At 36.5% G+C, this 17,800-nt stretch overlaps 1 protein-coding gene and 1 pseudogene across 1 annotated transcript; both read left to right on the top strand.

The window, feature by feature from the left end:
• The first annotated feature begins 1,900 nt into the window (after nt 1-1,900).
• Nucleotides 1,901-3,046, top strand: LOC125827507 (50S ribosomal protein L34, chloroplastic). Its single transcript, XM_049506806.1, has 2 exons — nt 1,901-2,184; nt 2,654-3,046. Exons 1-2 carry the CDS (start codon nt 1,980-1,982, stop codon nt 2,908-2,910), a joined length of 462 nt encoding a protein of 153 aa, XP_049362763.1. The 5' UTR covers nt 1,901-1,979; the 3' UTR covers nt 2,911-3,046.
• A 1,524-nt stretch (nt 3,047-4,570) lies between these two features.
• LOC125827468 (probable glycosyltransferase At5g03795) lies at nt 4,571-15,490 on the top strand (annotated as a pseudogene).
• Nucleotides 15,491-17,800: the final 2,310 nt, after the last annotated feature.

The raw sequence follows: 17,800 nt of genomic DNA, 5'->3' as shown, positions 1-17,800 counted from the left end.
TCCGCAAAGATAATCAATTGTATGCTAAGTTTAGCAAATGTGAGTTTTGGTTGAAGTCTGTTTCTTTCCTTGGCCATATTATTTCTGGTGAAGGTATCAAAGTTGATTCTAAGAAGATTAAGCCAGTTAAGAACTGGCCTAGACCTCTTTACCTTTCAGATATTCAGAGTTTCTTAGGTTTAGCCGGTTATTATAGATGGTTTGAGGAAGGATTTTCCTCTATTGCTTTTCCTTTGACTATGTTGACTCAGAAAAATGTGAAATTCCAATGGTCGGAAGCTTGTGAGAAGAGTTTCCAAGAATTGAAAGATATATAGACTCACTTCAGCCCCAATTTTGACATTACCGGAAGGATCCGATGGATTTGTTGTTTATTATGATGCTTTGCGGATTGGTCTTGGTTGTGTATTGATGCAATATGGTAAGGTAATTGCTTATGCTTCGAGGCAATTGAAGGTTCATGTAAAGAATTATCCGACTCATGATTTGGAGTCATCGGCGGTGGTTTTTACTTTGAAGATTTGAAGACTTTATCTTTATGGTGTTCATATGAATTTGTTCACCGATCATAAGAGTTTGCAATATGTGTTTAAGAGAAAGGATTTGAATCTTCCCTAAAGAAGGTGGCTTGAATTGTTAAAAGACTATGATATGAGTGTTCTTTATCATCCGGGTATGACAAAATGGTTGTCGATTGTCGATGAGTAGTGTTGCTCACATTGTGGATGGTAATAAAGAGTTAGTTCGTGATGTAGAGACTATATCATTTGAGTGCTCTCTTATTTGGCTCTGAGAATGGTTGTCTGTGTTTATAATGACTCAAAATCGTCTCTTGTTTCTGATGTGAAAGCTAAGCAAGTCTTCATCCGACTAAGGTTGAGTTGAAGAAAATGGTTTCCAAAAATGCCAGTGAGGCTTTTTCTTAAGGGAGAGATGGTGTGCTTCATTAACAATGTTGGTTATGTGTTCCAAATGTTGATGAGTTGAAGCATCAGATTTTATGGAAGCTCACAGTTCTTAATATTCTATTCACTCGGGAGCCACCAAGATGTACCGTAATTTGCGGGAGGTCTATTGGTGTAATAAGATGAAGAGGGATACTACGAATTTTGCAGTTAAGTATCCTAATTGTTAACAAGTGAAAGTTGAGCATCAGAAGCTGAGAGGTTTGGCTCAAGATATTAGCATTTTCGTTAGAAGTTGGAAGATTAGAATATGGACTTTATTATGGGTTTACCTCGTACTCATTGACAATTTGATTCTATTTGGGTTGTTGTGGAATGAATGTCGAAGTCTCATGTCCTTCCCATGAAGACCTCATTTTCTACCGAAGACTATACTAGGTTTTGTATTTGGGAAATAGTGAAGTTGCACGGAGTGCCTCTATCCATTATCTTCGACAAGGGTACTCAGTTTACTTATCATCTTTGGAGGTCATTTCAGAAAGGTCTTGGTACTCAAGGGAATGATTTTTAAATTTGTTTTGCTTAATATTTTATGTTCATATTATATTAATATTTTATTTATTTATAGTATTGATTGAAAATTTAAATATGTACATTTTAATTACAATTTTTGTAATAGATATTTAAAATAGTTTTTTTTATAAAATAATCTTAATATTAAAAGTACATTGATAGTTACTTTTTTTTTTCTCGTAATTTGACTCTAAAAACACTTTAAAAAAAATATTAGTCAAACACAATTTACTTATTAGAAACACTTTTCAAATGAATTACCCAAACACAAACTGCTTTTTTCAAAATCATTTTTTCTAAAAGTCATTTTTTTAAAAGTGCTTATAGAAATAAATAGAGTAATTTTTAGGAGCAATGTGAAACCCTCTCTAAATCCATCTTTAACCCGTTTTCTTTTCGGATTACCCAAAGAGTCCCTTGGATTGCAGATAAGGCATCAAACCCTCTTAAGTAGGCTGTAGATAGATAGAAGAGGAGGGAGAGTTTTGAAAGAGAGAAAAAATGGCTTCTTTGTCAATGGGAAGTTGGGTCTGTTCAGGAATAGGAAACCACGGACCATCCGCTTCGCTTTCTCTACGTACTGGTTCTTCAAGAATGACTACTTTGAAAATGGCTTCTAATGCCTCTACTCGTTCTGGGTTGCTTCACTGCTCTTTTCTTCCTTCCTCTGCACTCTCTACCTTATCTTCTTCAACATCCTTTTCCGGTAAGTCCCATAAATTCTCTATCTTCGTTTTTAATTTTGATGGAGAAATGGGAAAAGAGAAATTTACTGTGAATTGGAGATTTCAGTTGTTATTTGAATTGGTAATGTGGGGTTGTTTATTGATTCCTGTTGTAGGCAGGTAGTATGTTCGTTTGAATTGCTTCTTTTGAGAACTCCGTAATAGGCAATTATTCCCTTGTGTGTTATCTTGCAATTCTTCATTCTGATGTCTAGTATTCCATATAATTCAAATTTGTAGTGTCTATTGTGGATATTTGTGGTCTGACATTGGTGTGCTATTGAAAAAAGTGAATCGTATTTCTGATTTTATAGTCAAAATCAATTGGATAAAGCTTTATTCTAAAACAATTCAACGGAAAAAGTTTCAAAACCCTTAAGGGCCAAGAGGCATATGATCTTAAATTGGCATGATGAGTAGTAGGGAGCTAATAGTTAATATCTGGCGTAGGTTCATCATTTGGCTTTGGCTTCAATTCCAACATTGGAGTGAGCACCACTAAAAGGAGTGGCCTGGTGGTGCAGGCAAAGAAGTATGCTCTTTGTCAGACTAAGAGGAATAGGTCAAGGAAGTCGTTGGCTCGAACACATGGTTTTCGCAAGCGTATGAGCACCACCAGTGGCAGAGCAACTATTCAGCGGAGACGTGCAAAGGGGCGATGGGATCTCTGCCCAAAGTCTTCACCTAGAACTGGCAAACGAGCTTAATGCTTATTGTTTTCTTGTAACTGATTTTCGTTGGTAATATGTTATCTTTTTCAGAATTTTCTTGTAACAGGGCTGCTGTAATTTTCATCTGTTTTATTTCAAGAATTAATTCACTAGTTTCCATATTTTTTTATTATCCACTCTGTTTGATTGTTTGTTACTTTCTCCTTCTGATTTGATCTTCTTCTTCTTGTTCATGGGTCTGGTCAACAAATCACCCTGAGAAATTCATCGACTCAGCAGGTTTTCATTTGTCTGATTCATTATTATAGGGCTTTTTCAGAGGTCTAACGTCATGGCCTAAATATCCTCACAATCTCTTATTTGATTTGTTTTTTTCCATTGGTCATTGGAGAAAGTATTAAAAGAAACTTGTGCCACCAAACAGGGAAATATGAGACTGACATGTTGAGGTGTTTTATGGGCATCGAACAAGGCCCCTATACAAGGATGCTATTTTGTTCTCATAAGTCATTCTTCAGTTGGTGGAGCATGTTGTTGGGTGAGTTTGGATTGTAACTGTAGTTATTCCAATTATTTGGAAATTTCAAACTAGCATCTGTGTTCATGGTGCATTTACTAAATTTTGCTTCATAACTGATGATTTTACTACTATGCTGCAGAGATCATTCAGCTGTTGGCATGTGTAAGCTGAAATACAATTTAGAAATGTGCCCCAATTGAGCCAGAAACTGACCTGTCTATGCTTCTTTTCTCTGAATTAGTAGCTAGGAAAAAACGTTATATATATATTCTATTCCTCATCAATTTGGTTATACCGTATGTATAAGAAGCATCCTGTCCTAATGCAGGAAAAGTTTGTATGAGCGAAATGTTCACTTTATTTAGTAGACTTTGGTGTTCAGATCAGATATCCAGCACCAGTGAAAATTTGGTCTTCTTCATATCAATCCTTTTTGTTCCATCAAAGGCAAATCCCAATTCATATCTTGTTTTCACTACCTGAAACAAATGAAGTGTTATTTACACTTGGAAGCACTTCTATTTATAGGATTCAAACTCCGGCATGACTCATGAGTTTTTAATTGCTCTAATATGCATTTCTCCAAATCAACTGAACGATTAAATTTGCAAATAGCATAAGCTCACTTCTACAAGCCTAAGTATGCAAAATAAATAAAAACGATAATGGGAGCAACATGTTTCTAAACGAATACTTGTTTTTGTCTAAAGGGTGTCTTTGGTAGGAGTGAAAATGTTTCATAAAATTTTTCTAAAAAATGTGTTTTAGCCTTTTAGGAAAATAAGTGGCTCTTTTACTTATTTTCTGGTGTTCGTGAGTAATCAAAAAGTATAAGTTTTAGATCTAAATTCTTATTTTAGTTTTTTCCAAAACTAAAAAAGTAACTCTAGAATAGTTTATTAATTTTATTAAAAACTGATTATGGAGTATTAATTTTCCTAATATGACTTGTGGTTTGAGGAGAAAATTTGAAAATAATGAAAGTGTTAAGAAATATTCAAGGTCCATTTGGATATTGTGAATAAACATAGGTGATTCTTTCGTAGTTTTAGCCTGAGAAAGAATGTAATGAAGAATTTCAAAGTGTTGTTGTACCAAATGGATAAATGGTTGTACCCCTCAAGTATGAACATTAAATGGTTCCATTCCACCTACATTTTGGAATGTGCACAAGGAGCAAGGAGCAGCTCCAATGGCGTCGGTAATGATGTTCATACTGATACCGACAGGCTTAGGTGTTGTGAGTTGTCTCTTCATTCTATTCTACATTTCTTTCACTTCCAATTTCTTTATCCATTCCCACCAAACCCATCTCACATTCAACTCTACCCTCAACATTTCATTTGTTGGAAATCCAATTATTCAGACACATACGCATGTCCAATTCAATGGTATGACCACACCACTAAAATAATTTACTCTCTCTCTCTGGGTGTAGGCTATTCTGCACAAATTTTCTACCTTTTGATTTAAAGAGATATTATGTGGTCATTTTGAATGAGAAAAAAATAATTTATTTTGTATCATCCATACAAATTCTAATTCACCAAATCTGAACCTGAGAACAGAATGGAAAAGGGAGGTTTGTTATCTCTCACTTTTCATTCACAACTGAAAAGAATTGCTGATTTTTATTAAATTTTAGGGGTTTGAGATGATGCTTAAAGGCCTTACCTATTTTAGAATTGGAGAACCTCAACTGTTTGTGTCCAACTTCTTCATTTGGCTGGATAGATAGATGTACTACAAAGCTATTTCAGTAGATTGTTGATGTATTCATTGATTTGCATCTCCTTTAGAGACATCAAGTGCTTATAAGCAGCTAAAGAAACTAAGGAAATCAATTAGCAGGATATGAAATTACAGAAAAAGGGGTTGACAGAAATGATTTCCAATTGTAGAACATGAAGGATATTCTCAGGATTGTCTAGTAGGGGAAAGGTAAACATTGTTGGACCCTTGCTTGCCATAACGTAAAAATCGAAAAAGGAAAATAAAATAAAACTCCAAATCATATGCAAGATTTCACTTCTCTCTTTGTTTTCCTTTTCACCTCAAACTTCGAGTATGAATATACTAAGCTGAATCTTAAGTAATTACTTTATTTTTGGAAAGGTAGCGAAATCTTGTGAAACAGGAAAAACTGGGCCATTGCTTTTTTTTTTATTTAAATTATATGACAAGGGAAACCCGCAGCCGTTACCCTTTGAGTGCGCACAGGGTAAAACCCCCGCTCCTATGCAATAGCTCGCAAACCACATAGGAGAGGTAACCTGCACTAGGCAAGCCTGGTGCGACGAGCTCGACCCAGAAGGCAAACCCCTTGCTTTCGCTGGCAAGGGGTTTCGAACTTGAGACCTCCAACATGGAAGTCCCAAGCCCACTACCGGAAGCAACTTTCCAATCGGAATGACAATGCGCCAAGAGCTTTGGAAAGTATGTCCGTGTAAATTCTTGATTATGGGTGTGAAGCGCGCCGCATTCATGGCTAAGAGGTTGCAAACCTCCTTTTCATACTCGACTTATTTTGTCACTTCTCCAGAACCAAATGTTATCTTGCATAATAGATTTCCTTTTCAACCGATTGAGTCGAACTACAAGCAGCCTGATTTCCTAAGTTGAGGGATATGTAGGCAGGATCAGTGTTGAAAACTCGGCTGTATTCCAACATTCGCTCTTAAATCTTATTCTCAAGCATTCCGGTCCCTTCATAATTCGGTATCGGGATGGCACCATTGGGCCACCCCGAAGGGTTTGGGCTATTGGTTTTTCTTAAGGTGCCTTCTGTCATCTGAACCTGCTTGTCCTCTCATTTTTTGTATTTTTTCTTTATTATATCAGATGAGTGCAATGATTTTTCTGTAATAGATAGCAAATAAAAACATAACCCCCTCGTAGGTCCTCTAAACCCACAATGTAGTTATTCATCAGCACAACTTAGGGTTCTCTTTCAGCAACTATTTAGAAATATTTAGCATCACAACTATATTCTTACTTATATGTCTAAGGAATCCCAGTTTTGATTATTTAAGCCACCTAATACCACAACTATATTTGTTTATATGTATATGTAAATAAATAAAACCTTTGGCACCCAATTTCTGTTGTGAAATGTCTTCACAGCAATTCCCTGTTTGCTAGAGCCACTATCTAGGTTTATATTTTATATTTCATCACACCTGAAGTGCAATCTTTTTCTTACTTCACCATGTTTAAATTGTTATACAGATGCCTTTATATCTGGGAGACATGTCTTACAAACTACTATCGCCTTGAGGGTTGAATTAGTTGTTTTTGAGTTTCTCCTGGGACTGTGTAAAGGAGACATTTTAAGAACTTACCTGCTATTGTAGTGACTTACAGAAACGGATAAGTAAACAAGATGACAATGTAACATTTTCTTGTTGTATCCTGTCTTATTATGTTGATTAAGCACGGCCTGTAGATAGGTGTTCCAGTCTAATTTTGTTCAGTTATCCACTGGTTGGCCTTTTATAAGTTAAACTAATATGGAAAAACTAGTATCTTTGACCCAGTTTACCTTTGAAAAACTAAATAGATTGTAGTGTAATGCAATTGTGGAGTCCAACCATGTCCTTTTGGCCTTCTTTAAGTTGTATCTCTTTGCCATATTGATAACTACTATTTCTTTTCTTAAGTATGAAGTTCAGATAGTCTATACTGAAATAATTATATTCTATGAATGCTATAGTATCTGCTGCAAATGTAATTGCCTTCAGCCCGACAATATTCTGTCCTGATTGGCATTTTGGCAGGGTTTGTCAGCCCTGATTACTGTATTGTCTGTGATTTGTCGCTTATTTGCTGGATCTAGAAATGGTTGGCTTTTATTTTCAGGAAACCATGTGAATGACAATGACGTATTCCATGACAGAGATGCCTTTGTGGACAACTACAAAGAAATGAATAGGAGCCTGAAGATATATGTTTATCCTCACCAAAAGGATGATCCCTTTTCCAATGTACTCTTGGCTGTTGATTTTGAGCCAGGTGGAAACTATGCAAGTGAAAGTTACTTCAAGAAAGTTCTCAAGATGAGCCATTTTATTACAAGGGATCCTTCCAATGCCGATCTCTTCTTTCTACTTTTCTCAATTGCACGATTGCGACATGATCCACGAGTGGGGATCAATGGTATTAAAGACTTCATAAAAAGCTACATCTTCAATATTAGTAATGAGTACCCTTACTGGAACCTAACCAATGGGGCTGACCATTTCTATGTTGCCTGTCATTCTATTGGTCGTTTTGCCATGGAGAAAGTAGTTGATGTTAAGATCAACGCGATCCAAGTTGTGTGTACTTCAAGTTATTTCGTATCAGCATATATTCCACATAAAGATGCATCATTGCCACAGATTTGGCCAAGGCCAGGTGGTAACCCAAATTTTGCACCTTATAAAAGGTCAGCTGAGTCCTTTCTAGTTATTTACTTATTTCATGCATGTGTTTCAGATATGGAACTACTTATCTGAGGTTAATATCAAATCTTACAAGATAGTTTTGTTTATTTTGTCATATAATCGTGGAAAACTCTTACTGGGATTCATCATATCTCCAACTTTTGGGAAGCTTTTTATTGGCATTCATCATATGCCATTCTTTCTGGTGTCGTGCATGTTAAACCTTATTAGATTTTACACCTGCCTGTGAGGGCTTGAATTCCTTCAAGAGATAACCAATCATCTTCCCTTTATGATAGGGGGTTAGGGAGGTTAAATTGAAGTGGGAGTCCTTCTACAAGGGACTTTTGCTCCAAGGGTTTGGATCGGGGTGAGGGTTGATGTGCAGCTAGGGGAGTTGCAGGCTAATTCCATTTCCAAAGCTATAAGTCCTAGACTAGGAAAGATATTTGCTTGGTGTTAAGTCAACTCTAGTAGATGCAGTTGCCCAAACCTGCAGTTTGACTTGTCTTGTACGGAAATCTGTTCATAGAACTTCAAAGCAATCAAATCCAATTTTCAGTTAGACGTTTTTATTGTTTCAACCTTTAGTCTTAGTTCCATTTTCATGGATATGGCCTATGTTTTGGTCTTCTCAGTTATTCCTGTTGGTCATTTGGCTTTTGTGGAGGATTGTCATCCCCTTGGTGTCCCCATATTAGTACAAATATCCCTCTTACATATTTAAGAAAATTGTTAGATGTGGACATCACACCAGAGCCTGAAGAGATATTTGCACCATCAAGTGTAATAACTATCCCCACATGTTACTTGGTCTTGGGTAGTTTGCTGAGCCTGTGAGGTTATCCAACATAGTGGAACAATTTAAGGTAAGTTTAAGTATATTTGACAGAATATTTTTCTTTTTTTTCTAATAAGTTAATTGTATAACCATATGAACTTGGTGCTTGTCGATAGCACAAAGCTTGATACTAGCCAAAACCTCACGCTCCTCAAAAAGTCTTTGTAGGCATTGTTCTTCTTCAACTGATTCTTGGAACATTTTCTATGTGAAATCAGGTCTCCAAACTTCAGTTTCAGCATATAAGATCTTGTAGAAATCTAATATATCCCCTTTAATACTCTCTGGATCTGTCATTTCTCCATTTACTTTCAGCTTGTTTAAATTATTAAATCATCTTTGAGAATTTGCCATTCTATGGAAAATTATGTTTTTGTCACCCTGCTCTAGCCACAACACTGGACCTTTGTCTTCATCTGGATTAATACTATCAATTTCCCAATCGAATGAGTTCCTTCTCAAATGAAGGTCCCATCCCCAAAAGGAACAACATTCTGCCACTTTAGTTCCTTTATAAACAAATCTCAAAAGCAAATCTGGAAATTGCTCTTCTAAAGGAATGTCATCAAGCCACCTATGTGTCCACACTTTACCTTCCTTTATTGCCAACTTTCAGGTTTACATTGTCAAAAATTGTCACGACACAGAACCTCAAGTTAGTATGGCACCTACCATAGCCCATCAGTCGGTAAGCCAACCCATATCCCGGAACGACCAGTAACATGCATATTGGGCAAAATCAACATCCAACGGGAAAAGTAAAATAATTTAAAGGAAACACAAGGGAAAAGAGAACAACAACAATATATACAAAGGCCAGAATACAAGATCCAATCCCACGACTTGGGAACAAAAGTACAATCTACTATAAGAGTACAAGTCCCAAAAGTGGACCAAAAAGTATATACTTGTCTTGAATACAAAAGACTAGTCAAAACTATATACAAATGGAGATAGGTCGAACTAGGACGCCATCAACTCACCTTCTATCTCTGAAGATATGCTCCAAGAAGGCTTGAATCATCGTTGTCGGCTAGTGTTCAGATCGGCATCAAGAAAACAGATGCATAGTGTAGCATGAGTACCAAAACAACAGGTACCCAGTAGCATCAGTGCTTGGAAAGTAAAAACAATATGAAAGCGAGAAAGTAATAGCAACTAGAGGTCACAAGAACGAAGCGATAATGGAAATCCTAACTATATAGCCCACAATCTAGAACAAGGACGATATGGTAAAGTAACACGGTTAGCTATAAACTAATTGGACCCTGATAAGCCCAGAAGGTACACTCGTAGGCAATTCAAAATTAAGTAACTCAAACGGACCCCATAAGCCCGATGAGTACACAGAAGAGCTAAGGGTGACACTAACTAAGTCTAAAGTATTCCAGAATTGAAATGGCCATCCTCGGACTCAAACCACGGTGAAGCATCCCGAAGAACCCAATAGAACCATCGAGTCAGGGCTCGATATCGACTAATAGAAGTGATACCTAGTCTTAAATCCTGGCTAGTAGAAATACGCCCGGACCTTGAACCATGGCTAATAGGCATGCACACGAACCTTGAACCGCATCTAGTAATCATGCGCACGAACCTCAAACTGCAGCTAGTAGACTCTGAATGTATCCCAATCACACGCTCTTCTTCATAGGGGAAGATACCATAGAGCGAAACCATCTTCAGAGTCACCAGTAGTCGTCGTCTGACCAATCGGCTCGGACACCAGACCGCCCGTGCCCGCCCACTCTAGCTCGAATCCCAGACCCGACCCAATATAGCCAACAAGGCCAGAAATCGCCAAAGAACTAAGCAGGGTTGAACCATAAGAGAAGTTATGGATGAACGGTTACAAGAGTTGAGTTGTCGCCAGCTAAGGATTCATAATATCATACCCAAGTGTGTTACACTAGTCTAAAGAGAGTTAAGCCGTACTAAGCGACGTTAGAGAATTTCTAAGGCAAAACGGCTCCAAATCACAAGTCTAAGGCCAAGAACAAGCTACCAATCAATACAATAAACACTAAAGATACCAAAAGACACGATACAATCCACACAACCAAAGTTGGCATGCTCAATTTCCCAAAACTATCCGAAAATAATGCTAAGGCATGCGTTCTATCAACTAAATATGAAACAAGCTAGAAACCCCACCCAAAGCTAGCTAATCAACATGAATTTACTAACACAAGCTCAATCAAAAGACCGGTAAGTCGTAGCCTACCTCAAAGCTGCCCGTGCGCACTTCAAATCCACTAAAATGGAGCTTTACCCTTCTGAACCACCTCCAATTGCTGCCATGCTATCAAATAAGTGATCACAACGTCAATACAAATGTGTGTTACACCCATATCGCAATAATTGGAGATAGGCCCAAAAAGACTAAAAATGGCATTGTGGGACCCACATCGGGAATCCTGAAATTGACTTTGTCAATTGGTCCCAAACTGCTCAAGGAAGTTGTGCCCCGAAAATGGGCACAATCCGAGCTCTGAAACAAGCTAAACGGTTCTTGCAATTAAGCTATCACAAAATCACCATTAAAGAGAGAAAGAAGGGTCTCCAAGACAAGAATTTACCTCTAATTAGAGTCCCCCACACAGTCTCGATGGTCCCAACACGTAGCTCCATTAATTCCTTACCTAACGCAATGAAAACGAGCTCAATCAGAGCTCTAGAGACCAATAAATCAACTTCACCAATTTGCACATTAATTAGATTTTTCGAGACTACTCTTTTGAAAAAGATCACTTAAATGACTTCCGTGAATGCAGGCCCATGGCCGCGATTGCAGTGGTCAACAGGGTCAGGTCAACCCCGACCCTTCTTTGGGAACACAAAGGGTCGGGACCCTTCTCTTCGCGAATGCAGAGTTGAGCTCGTGAATGCGGTGACCAAATCTTTTGGTCTTCCCAAACGTGGCTCCAAGCCTGCGAACGCGATGAAAAAATTGAGGTGCACCATCAAAGGCTGCACTAGCTCAAGTTGAACTTAGCAAAATGCCACGACAGGGACTCGAGAATCATTCGGAACCCTGTGCATGCAAACGAACTATGCTACCCCACCAAATTCAACATTCTGGACTCAACAGAGATGTCAAATCTTCTAACGGAGGTTGTCTCGACAAAAAGTGGATCCCACACTCAAGCTTTGATTTAAGCCAAAATCCACGATGTAGCTCGGAATGAGCCCAAAAGCCTCAAGGTCCGCACCAAAGGTCCTTCTAGACCAAACTTGATGTTTCGTAGCTAACTAAACCGTCATAGTTGCATTCTGAGGCCGTCGACTTGAATTTTTGACCGAAGTCAACCATTCATGTTTCAAAAGCTCCAAAACACGAAAACTCGGACAAAACCAAACGAACGACCAGGTGACAAAACTATGAGTCCCATCTAGTAAAAAATGACTAGGGGTTGCTATAGGAAAGCTCTAAACGCCTAATTAACACAAAAAAAGAGGAAATGACCTAGACGATCATTACAAAAAATTCATCACAGAGGCCCACGATGTATTTTCTAACAGAAGCCATCAACACTTTTAACATTGTTGGTGCGCAATTCATCTCCTTTACCATATTTAAGAGTAATAGCATTTTCCTATAAGTCACTTCTTCTGTCATTAGACCTCTAATGCCATTTTAATAACACTCTTGTGTTGCATCTTCAAATTCTTGATTCTCGATCCCATTGTTTTTTTGTCTCTTGTAACAGTTTCCTGTTTCACCAAATAGAGCTTTCTCTTGTTTGGCCCCCCTTCTCATAGGAAATTTCTTCTAATCCTATCCAATTGACTTTCAACCTTTGCAGGCATGGGAAATAAGGACATTATATGAGTGGGAATTCCATTGAGAAAATTGTCAGTAAGTGTTAGCCTGCCTCTAAAGGATTTGTACTGCTTCGTCCTTAATTATTCAATCACCCCTTGCCATACAACAATATCCTTAATTTTTGCACCCAAAGGCATACCAAGATACATATGTAGAAGGATTAGGAAACCATTCAATCCTACAACATAAGATGGCAGCCAACTCATGGATGATGTGATTAGCACCGGGTTTCTTTACATTTCCTTAGCTTCTCCTTTTTCCCCCTTACTTGAGATCCATTCAACAAAGGTCATCAATCTATTTGGTCTGATGTATGCCAGATGTTCCTCCTGACAACCTTCATCAAGGAATGTTCTCACCAATTCATCTTGAGTTGGCCCTTGTATGTGTGCCAATGCTCATTCTTTTGTGCAGAGAGGGAAAAACTGGTAGATGAGCAAGCAATTTAATCCGGCTGGCAGTTCTCTGATATTGTTACACCCATCTTCATATTGTTTGAAGTGTGTACATGTAACCCTCTACAATGTGAAAAGAGGACACATAGAGCAAAAAAGAGAAAGAAGAGGAGGAGGGGGGGGACTAATCCAAAGCTTGACAAAGTTTTCTTTCTTTGTCAAGTTTGCTGTCGGTAAGAAGTATTGGTTGCACTATCAATGAAAATATTCACTCTGCACTGTTAGAGAATCTGTTGGTTTTTTATAAGATATTGCAACAAAATTGGTTTGAAGCGTTCTACAAATATCTCTCAATAATTTTTTTAAGCATAGGAGGTTTTTTTAAATAGCCAAGCTGAAGACATACTTTGTAGAAAATCTGCATAACAAAATTCAAATAAAACTAAAACAACCTAATAAAAATATAAATTTAATATTTAGATTCATACTAAACTTAAGCAACATATTATGCTAAAAAAATAACTGCACTAATTGAAAGTAAATTTCAACTTTCATTCTTTGCTTTAGCTACTGCAATTAAAAAAAAATGCTCCTCCTCAGTTTCTACTGGTTTTTAACTTGCACATTTTTTTAATTAATATTGATCTCTCTCTTTCTTTATGATCATTTAGTTTTGTTGCTTAAAAAACACCCTCAATAACTTTGTCTTGTCTGAAGTTTTTCTTGAAATTATTTTAATCCGGACAGTAGTAGGATTTGCAGGAGTGTTTATAAGGATCGTTCTTACATTACAACATCCATAAATCATAGATTCAAAATATGATTTCATCCTCATCGATCAAATTTAATAATTATCAAAGGAGAAAAGAGTACAACAATGTTGTCAAAGGAAATTACTCTATTACTAACTCAAAGACACATATTTATATTTATAGTTGCTATTCCTAACTAAAAAAAATACGGAAAAGGGCCAAAAATACCCCTGAACTAACCAAAAAGGTTTAAATATACCCTTCATCCATTTATTGGTCAATTTCACCCTAAATGTTCAGATTTTCAGTGCAATACTTCATTAAAGTTGAAGGATTCAAGTTGCACCATTGATTTTTGAAGTTTTGGTGTAGTTTTTTGGTAGAATTTAGGTTAGTTTTGCTGCTATTTTGATCGAGTTTAGGTGTAGCTTTGTAGCTATTTTAGTTCTAATTTCATCGACTTGGTATTCTTCAATACTCTTACAATTTTATAGTTTGGGTGAATTTGTGATGTTTAACAATGATAAGAATAGCTTTGAATTTGGATTTGATTTTTCCAGAAGTGTAAAGTCATTTCGTGGCACAATGAAATACAAGAATGTTCACATAGTACAACATTCAAATTAGAAAATGTCATCTTTGTTTCTTGATTTGGCTGGTATGTTTCTGCAGTCAACTACAACCAACACCATACGAACTCTTATTTGTATCAATAACACAGTAAGATTGACTAATGTTAAGTGTTTTAAAGCTAAAGTAACTTCAAAAATCAAGGCTCAACTTGAATCTTCAACTTCAACGAAATATTGCACTAAAAATCTGAACATTTGGAGTGAAATTGATCTTGAAATTGCTTAATACGAAAGAGGGAAGAAGAGAAGTAGGTTATTAGGGGGGAAGAGGAGATGATTCAATCTTTATTTTTGATGGAACTTTAAATTGGGTTTGGGTTAAGGGATGTGGGTATGGGTCGGGTGGGTAGGATAAAAATCTGATGGGTTGATACTAAAATTTATCCAATAGAAAGATGCCACGTAATAATTAATAGAAATAATAATTCAAAAACAAAAGGCTGTTAGTTTTAAGGGTAATAGTGGACCAAAAAGGTGGACTAAGGGGTATTTTTAACCCAATAGATGGATGAGGGGTATATTTAAACCTTTTCGGATAGTTCAGGGGTATTTTTGGTCGTTTTCCGAAAAAAATATGCTAATGATTTATGAAAAGAAATTTCAACCATAGCTTTTGCATGAATATATTATTCATAACATAGTTTGCCATGTTGGGGGTTGATGGAGATTCTTGATTTAGAGAAACTCATATTATTGGATGGTTTCAGGAAAAAGTTGGGATTTTTTGCTGGATCACTAAATTCTCCTGTACGTGAAAAGCTTCTAGAGTGGTGGGGAAATGATTCCGACATCTTTGTGCACTTTGGTCGCCTTGATAGATCTTATATTGAAGAACTTGTTGATAGCAAATTCTGCCTTCATGTGAAAGGCTATGAAGTCAACACTCTCGCATTGTTGATGCCTTGTTTTATGGCTGTATACCTGTGATCATTGCCAACCATTATGATCTTCCATTTGCGGACATATTAGACTGGAAACATTTTTCAGTCATTGTTGCCACGCTAGATATCCCTCTATTGAAGAAAATCCTTCAAGGCATAACTCAACAGGAGTATTTAGTATTGCAAAGCAATGTTCTTAAGGTAAGAGAACACTTCCAGTGGCATGTTTCCCCAATTGATTTTGATGCCTTTTATATGGTTATGTATGAGTTGTGGCTAAGGAGAAGTTCTTTAAGGCTTCAATGAACGGTTTACCAGATAATGTCTTCTTTATGATATTAATCCCATTTTTCATAGGGGTTCCAATGAACCTTTCTTTAAGTTTCCTTTCCGAGGAAGCTATTGTGTTTAGTTATTACAGTGATTTTTACCAGAATGTTATAACTATAGTGAATGTATATCTTTTAGAGAAAATTTAAGAATCTAATTTTGGGACCAAGTCAATTTTTCTCTATAAATACAGGGGTGATTTTTACCAGAATGTTATAACTATAGTGAATGTATATCTTTTAGAGAAAATTTAAGAATCTAACTTTGGGACCAAGTCAATTTTTCTCTATAAATACAGGGGTTCTCTTCATTGTAAAATCAGAAATAATAAGTTATGTCTTCTCCGTACTTTCTTTTCATTATTTTATATAGTTTCATAACACGTTATTAACATGAGACTCTAACCAATTCAAAATCATTTTCCGTCCACTACAAAATCATTCCAAAGGTAGAATACGTTTTATTAAGTACTTATATGTGTTCTTAAAAGTACTGCGACGGAAACAATTTTTAAACAGGATGCAAACTGATCAAATGCCTAATGATTACAATGATCTGTATAAGGAATATACCGGGTAAGTATGTGTTTATTTATCTCTTCTTCAGAACAAGATATTTTTTTGTAAGCAAATAATCTATTACTTAATTTTGTTCATTGATGGCAATGATGACAAATGATTAATTTTGTTAATTGAATATGAGAATGTTGGAAACTATATGCACAACGAACCAGAATCATATTGATTACATGAAAAATAGATAATCAATTCGTTTGTGCTAGAACACACAAAACTTTATGAAAATTGATTTAAGAATTACCTCTTGAAGTGTTGAAGTGTGAGCAGATACCTTCAAGCAAATCCACAAATTAGACCTTCATGTGACTCCACAAGTTAAACAATAGTTCATTGTCTTCTACAGTGATTCCAAGTTCACATCCGAACTCTCTCAATACTTGGGTGGACAACTATCGAATAGAAAACTTATTTCTTTCTAGGGTTAGAAGAATTCCTAATTATAGAGATTTCTTCTCAGTTGTCACGACCCAAGGTAGCCCCTAGGTGTAACATGGCGTATAAGACCCCGAGGGGCCCCATATAAGTCACTTAGCATACATATACAAGATAATAGAAATCAAGATATTAAAAGAGAGTTTCAACATATAAGAGTTTTATAGAGAAAAACTGAAATCTAAACATCGTCTCAAGCCATCTAGTACATAAGAGTTTATTGGGGTGCAACCCGTACATCAAGTTCTCAAAAATTGAAAGTAAAGACAAAAAGGGAAGCCAATCTCGGTCCTCGAAATATGAGGACTCACCAACACTTCAATCTTCTATGTGAGATCCCTAGCCACGGAAGTGCGAATCTGTAAGGTCGGACCCTACATTTTAGGAAATGTAGACAAGATTATGCATTAGTACAAAATATGTATCAAGTATGATAGTCATGCATAAAATATTTGAAAACATACTTAGAAGAGATGCCTTCATGAGATGCAATGACCAAGCTAAAACATGAGATAAAGAGTTAGAAAACGTGAGTCATAAAACATGGTCAATGCACATAGTCATCATCTTAAACATGTATGAGATACTTCCTTGAAGTAACCTTACTTCATCATAGCTTGCTTGTGGGAAGTAGCCTTAACCGACATATAAGACCATGTGAGCTATTAACATGGAATCTGGTGTCTCCCACACCGAAAAAAGGGTGTCATACTTGTAAAGATAAGGACCATGAATTTCTACCTTATGTGGATCTACTAGCTAATGTCTATCTAGACAATCCTATGTTGGAACATAGTTTATGGGACACGGGTAATCGCTACTTGTCCACTCGGTTCTAAGCTTAACTTTCACGAAATAGTTCTTGATTATATTCCTCTTATCTTTTAAAGAAACATGGGTAATAGCCTCTTGTCCTTACATCATGTGACATGGGTAATCGCCTCTTGTCCTTACATCATGTGACATGGGTAATCGCCTCTTGTCTTTCAATAGAGAGCATGGGTAATCGCCTCTTGCCTCAACATTAGAATAACTTCTTAATATTGGTTCATTTTGGGTGAGAAAGCCTTTCAATCTTAAGAACCCTTTTTATCATAGATATTCCTTTCATAATCATGCTTTCATGTGTATGTGAGAAATTCTTTCAACAACAAAACAACAACATCATTGATACTTCACTCTCAAATCATCCTTAAAACATTTACATCAATTTCATAAAACATGCATAATTCCATAATTCACCTTTCATGGTTTAAAACCAATTTTCAATCATCAATATCTAGAAAACATGGGTTGGACATGGGTTCATGGTAAT

This window comes from Solanum verrucosum, unplaced genomic scaffold (genome assembly GCF_900185275.1).
Source record: "Solanum verrucosum unplaced genomic scaffold, falcon-dt-bn FXZP01000294.1, whole genome shotgun sequence".
NCBI classification, from domain to species: domain Eukaryota; kingdom Viridiplantae; phylum Streptophyta; class Magnoliopsida; order Solanales; family Solanaceae; genus Solanum; species Solanum verrucosum.
This window is presented reverse-complemented; position numbering and strand designations above follow the sequence as displayed.

Excerpts from the sequence above, each read along its gene's own strand:
- LOC125827507 (XM_049506806.1), top strand. The coding sequence starts at position 1,980 with ATGGCTTCTTTGTCAATGGGAAGTTGGGTCTGTTCAGGAATAGGAAAC. Across the intron at positions 2,185-2,653 it reads TTCTTCAACATCCTTTTCCG|GTTCATCATTTGGCTTTGGC; the intron begins GTAAGTCCCATA and ends TATCTGGCGTAG.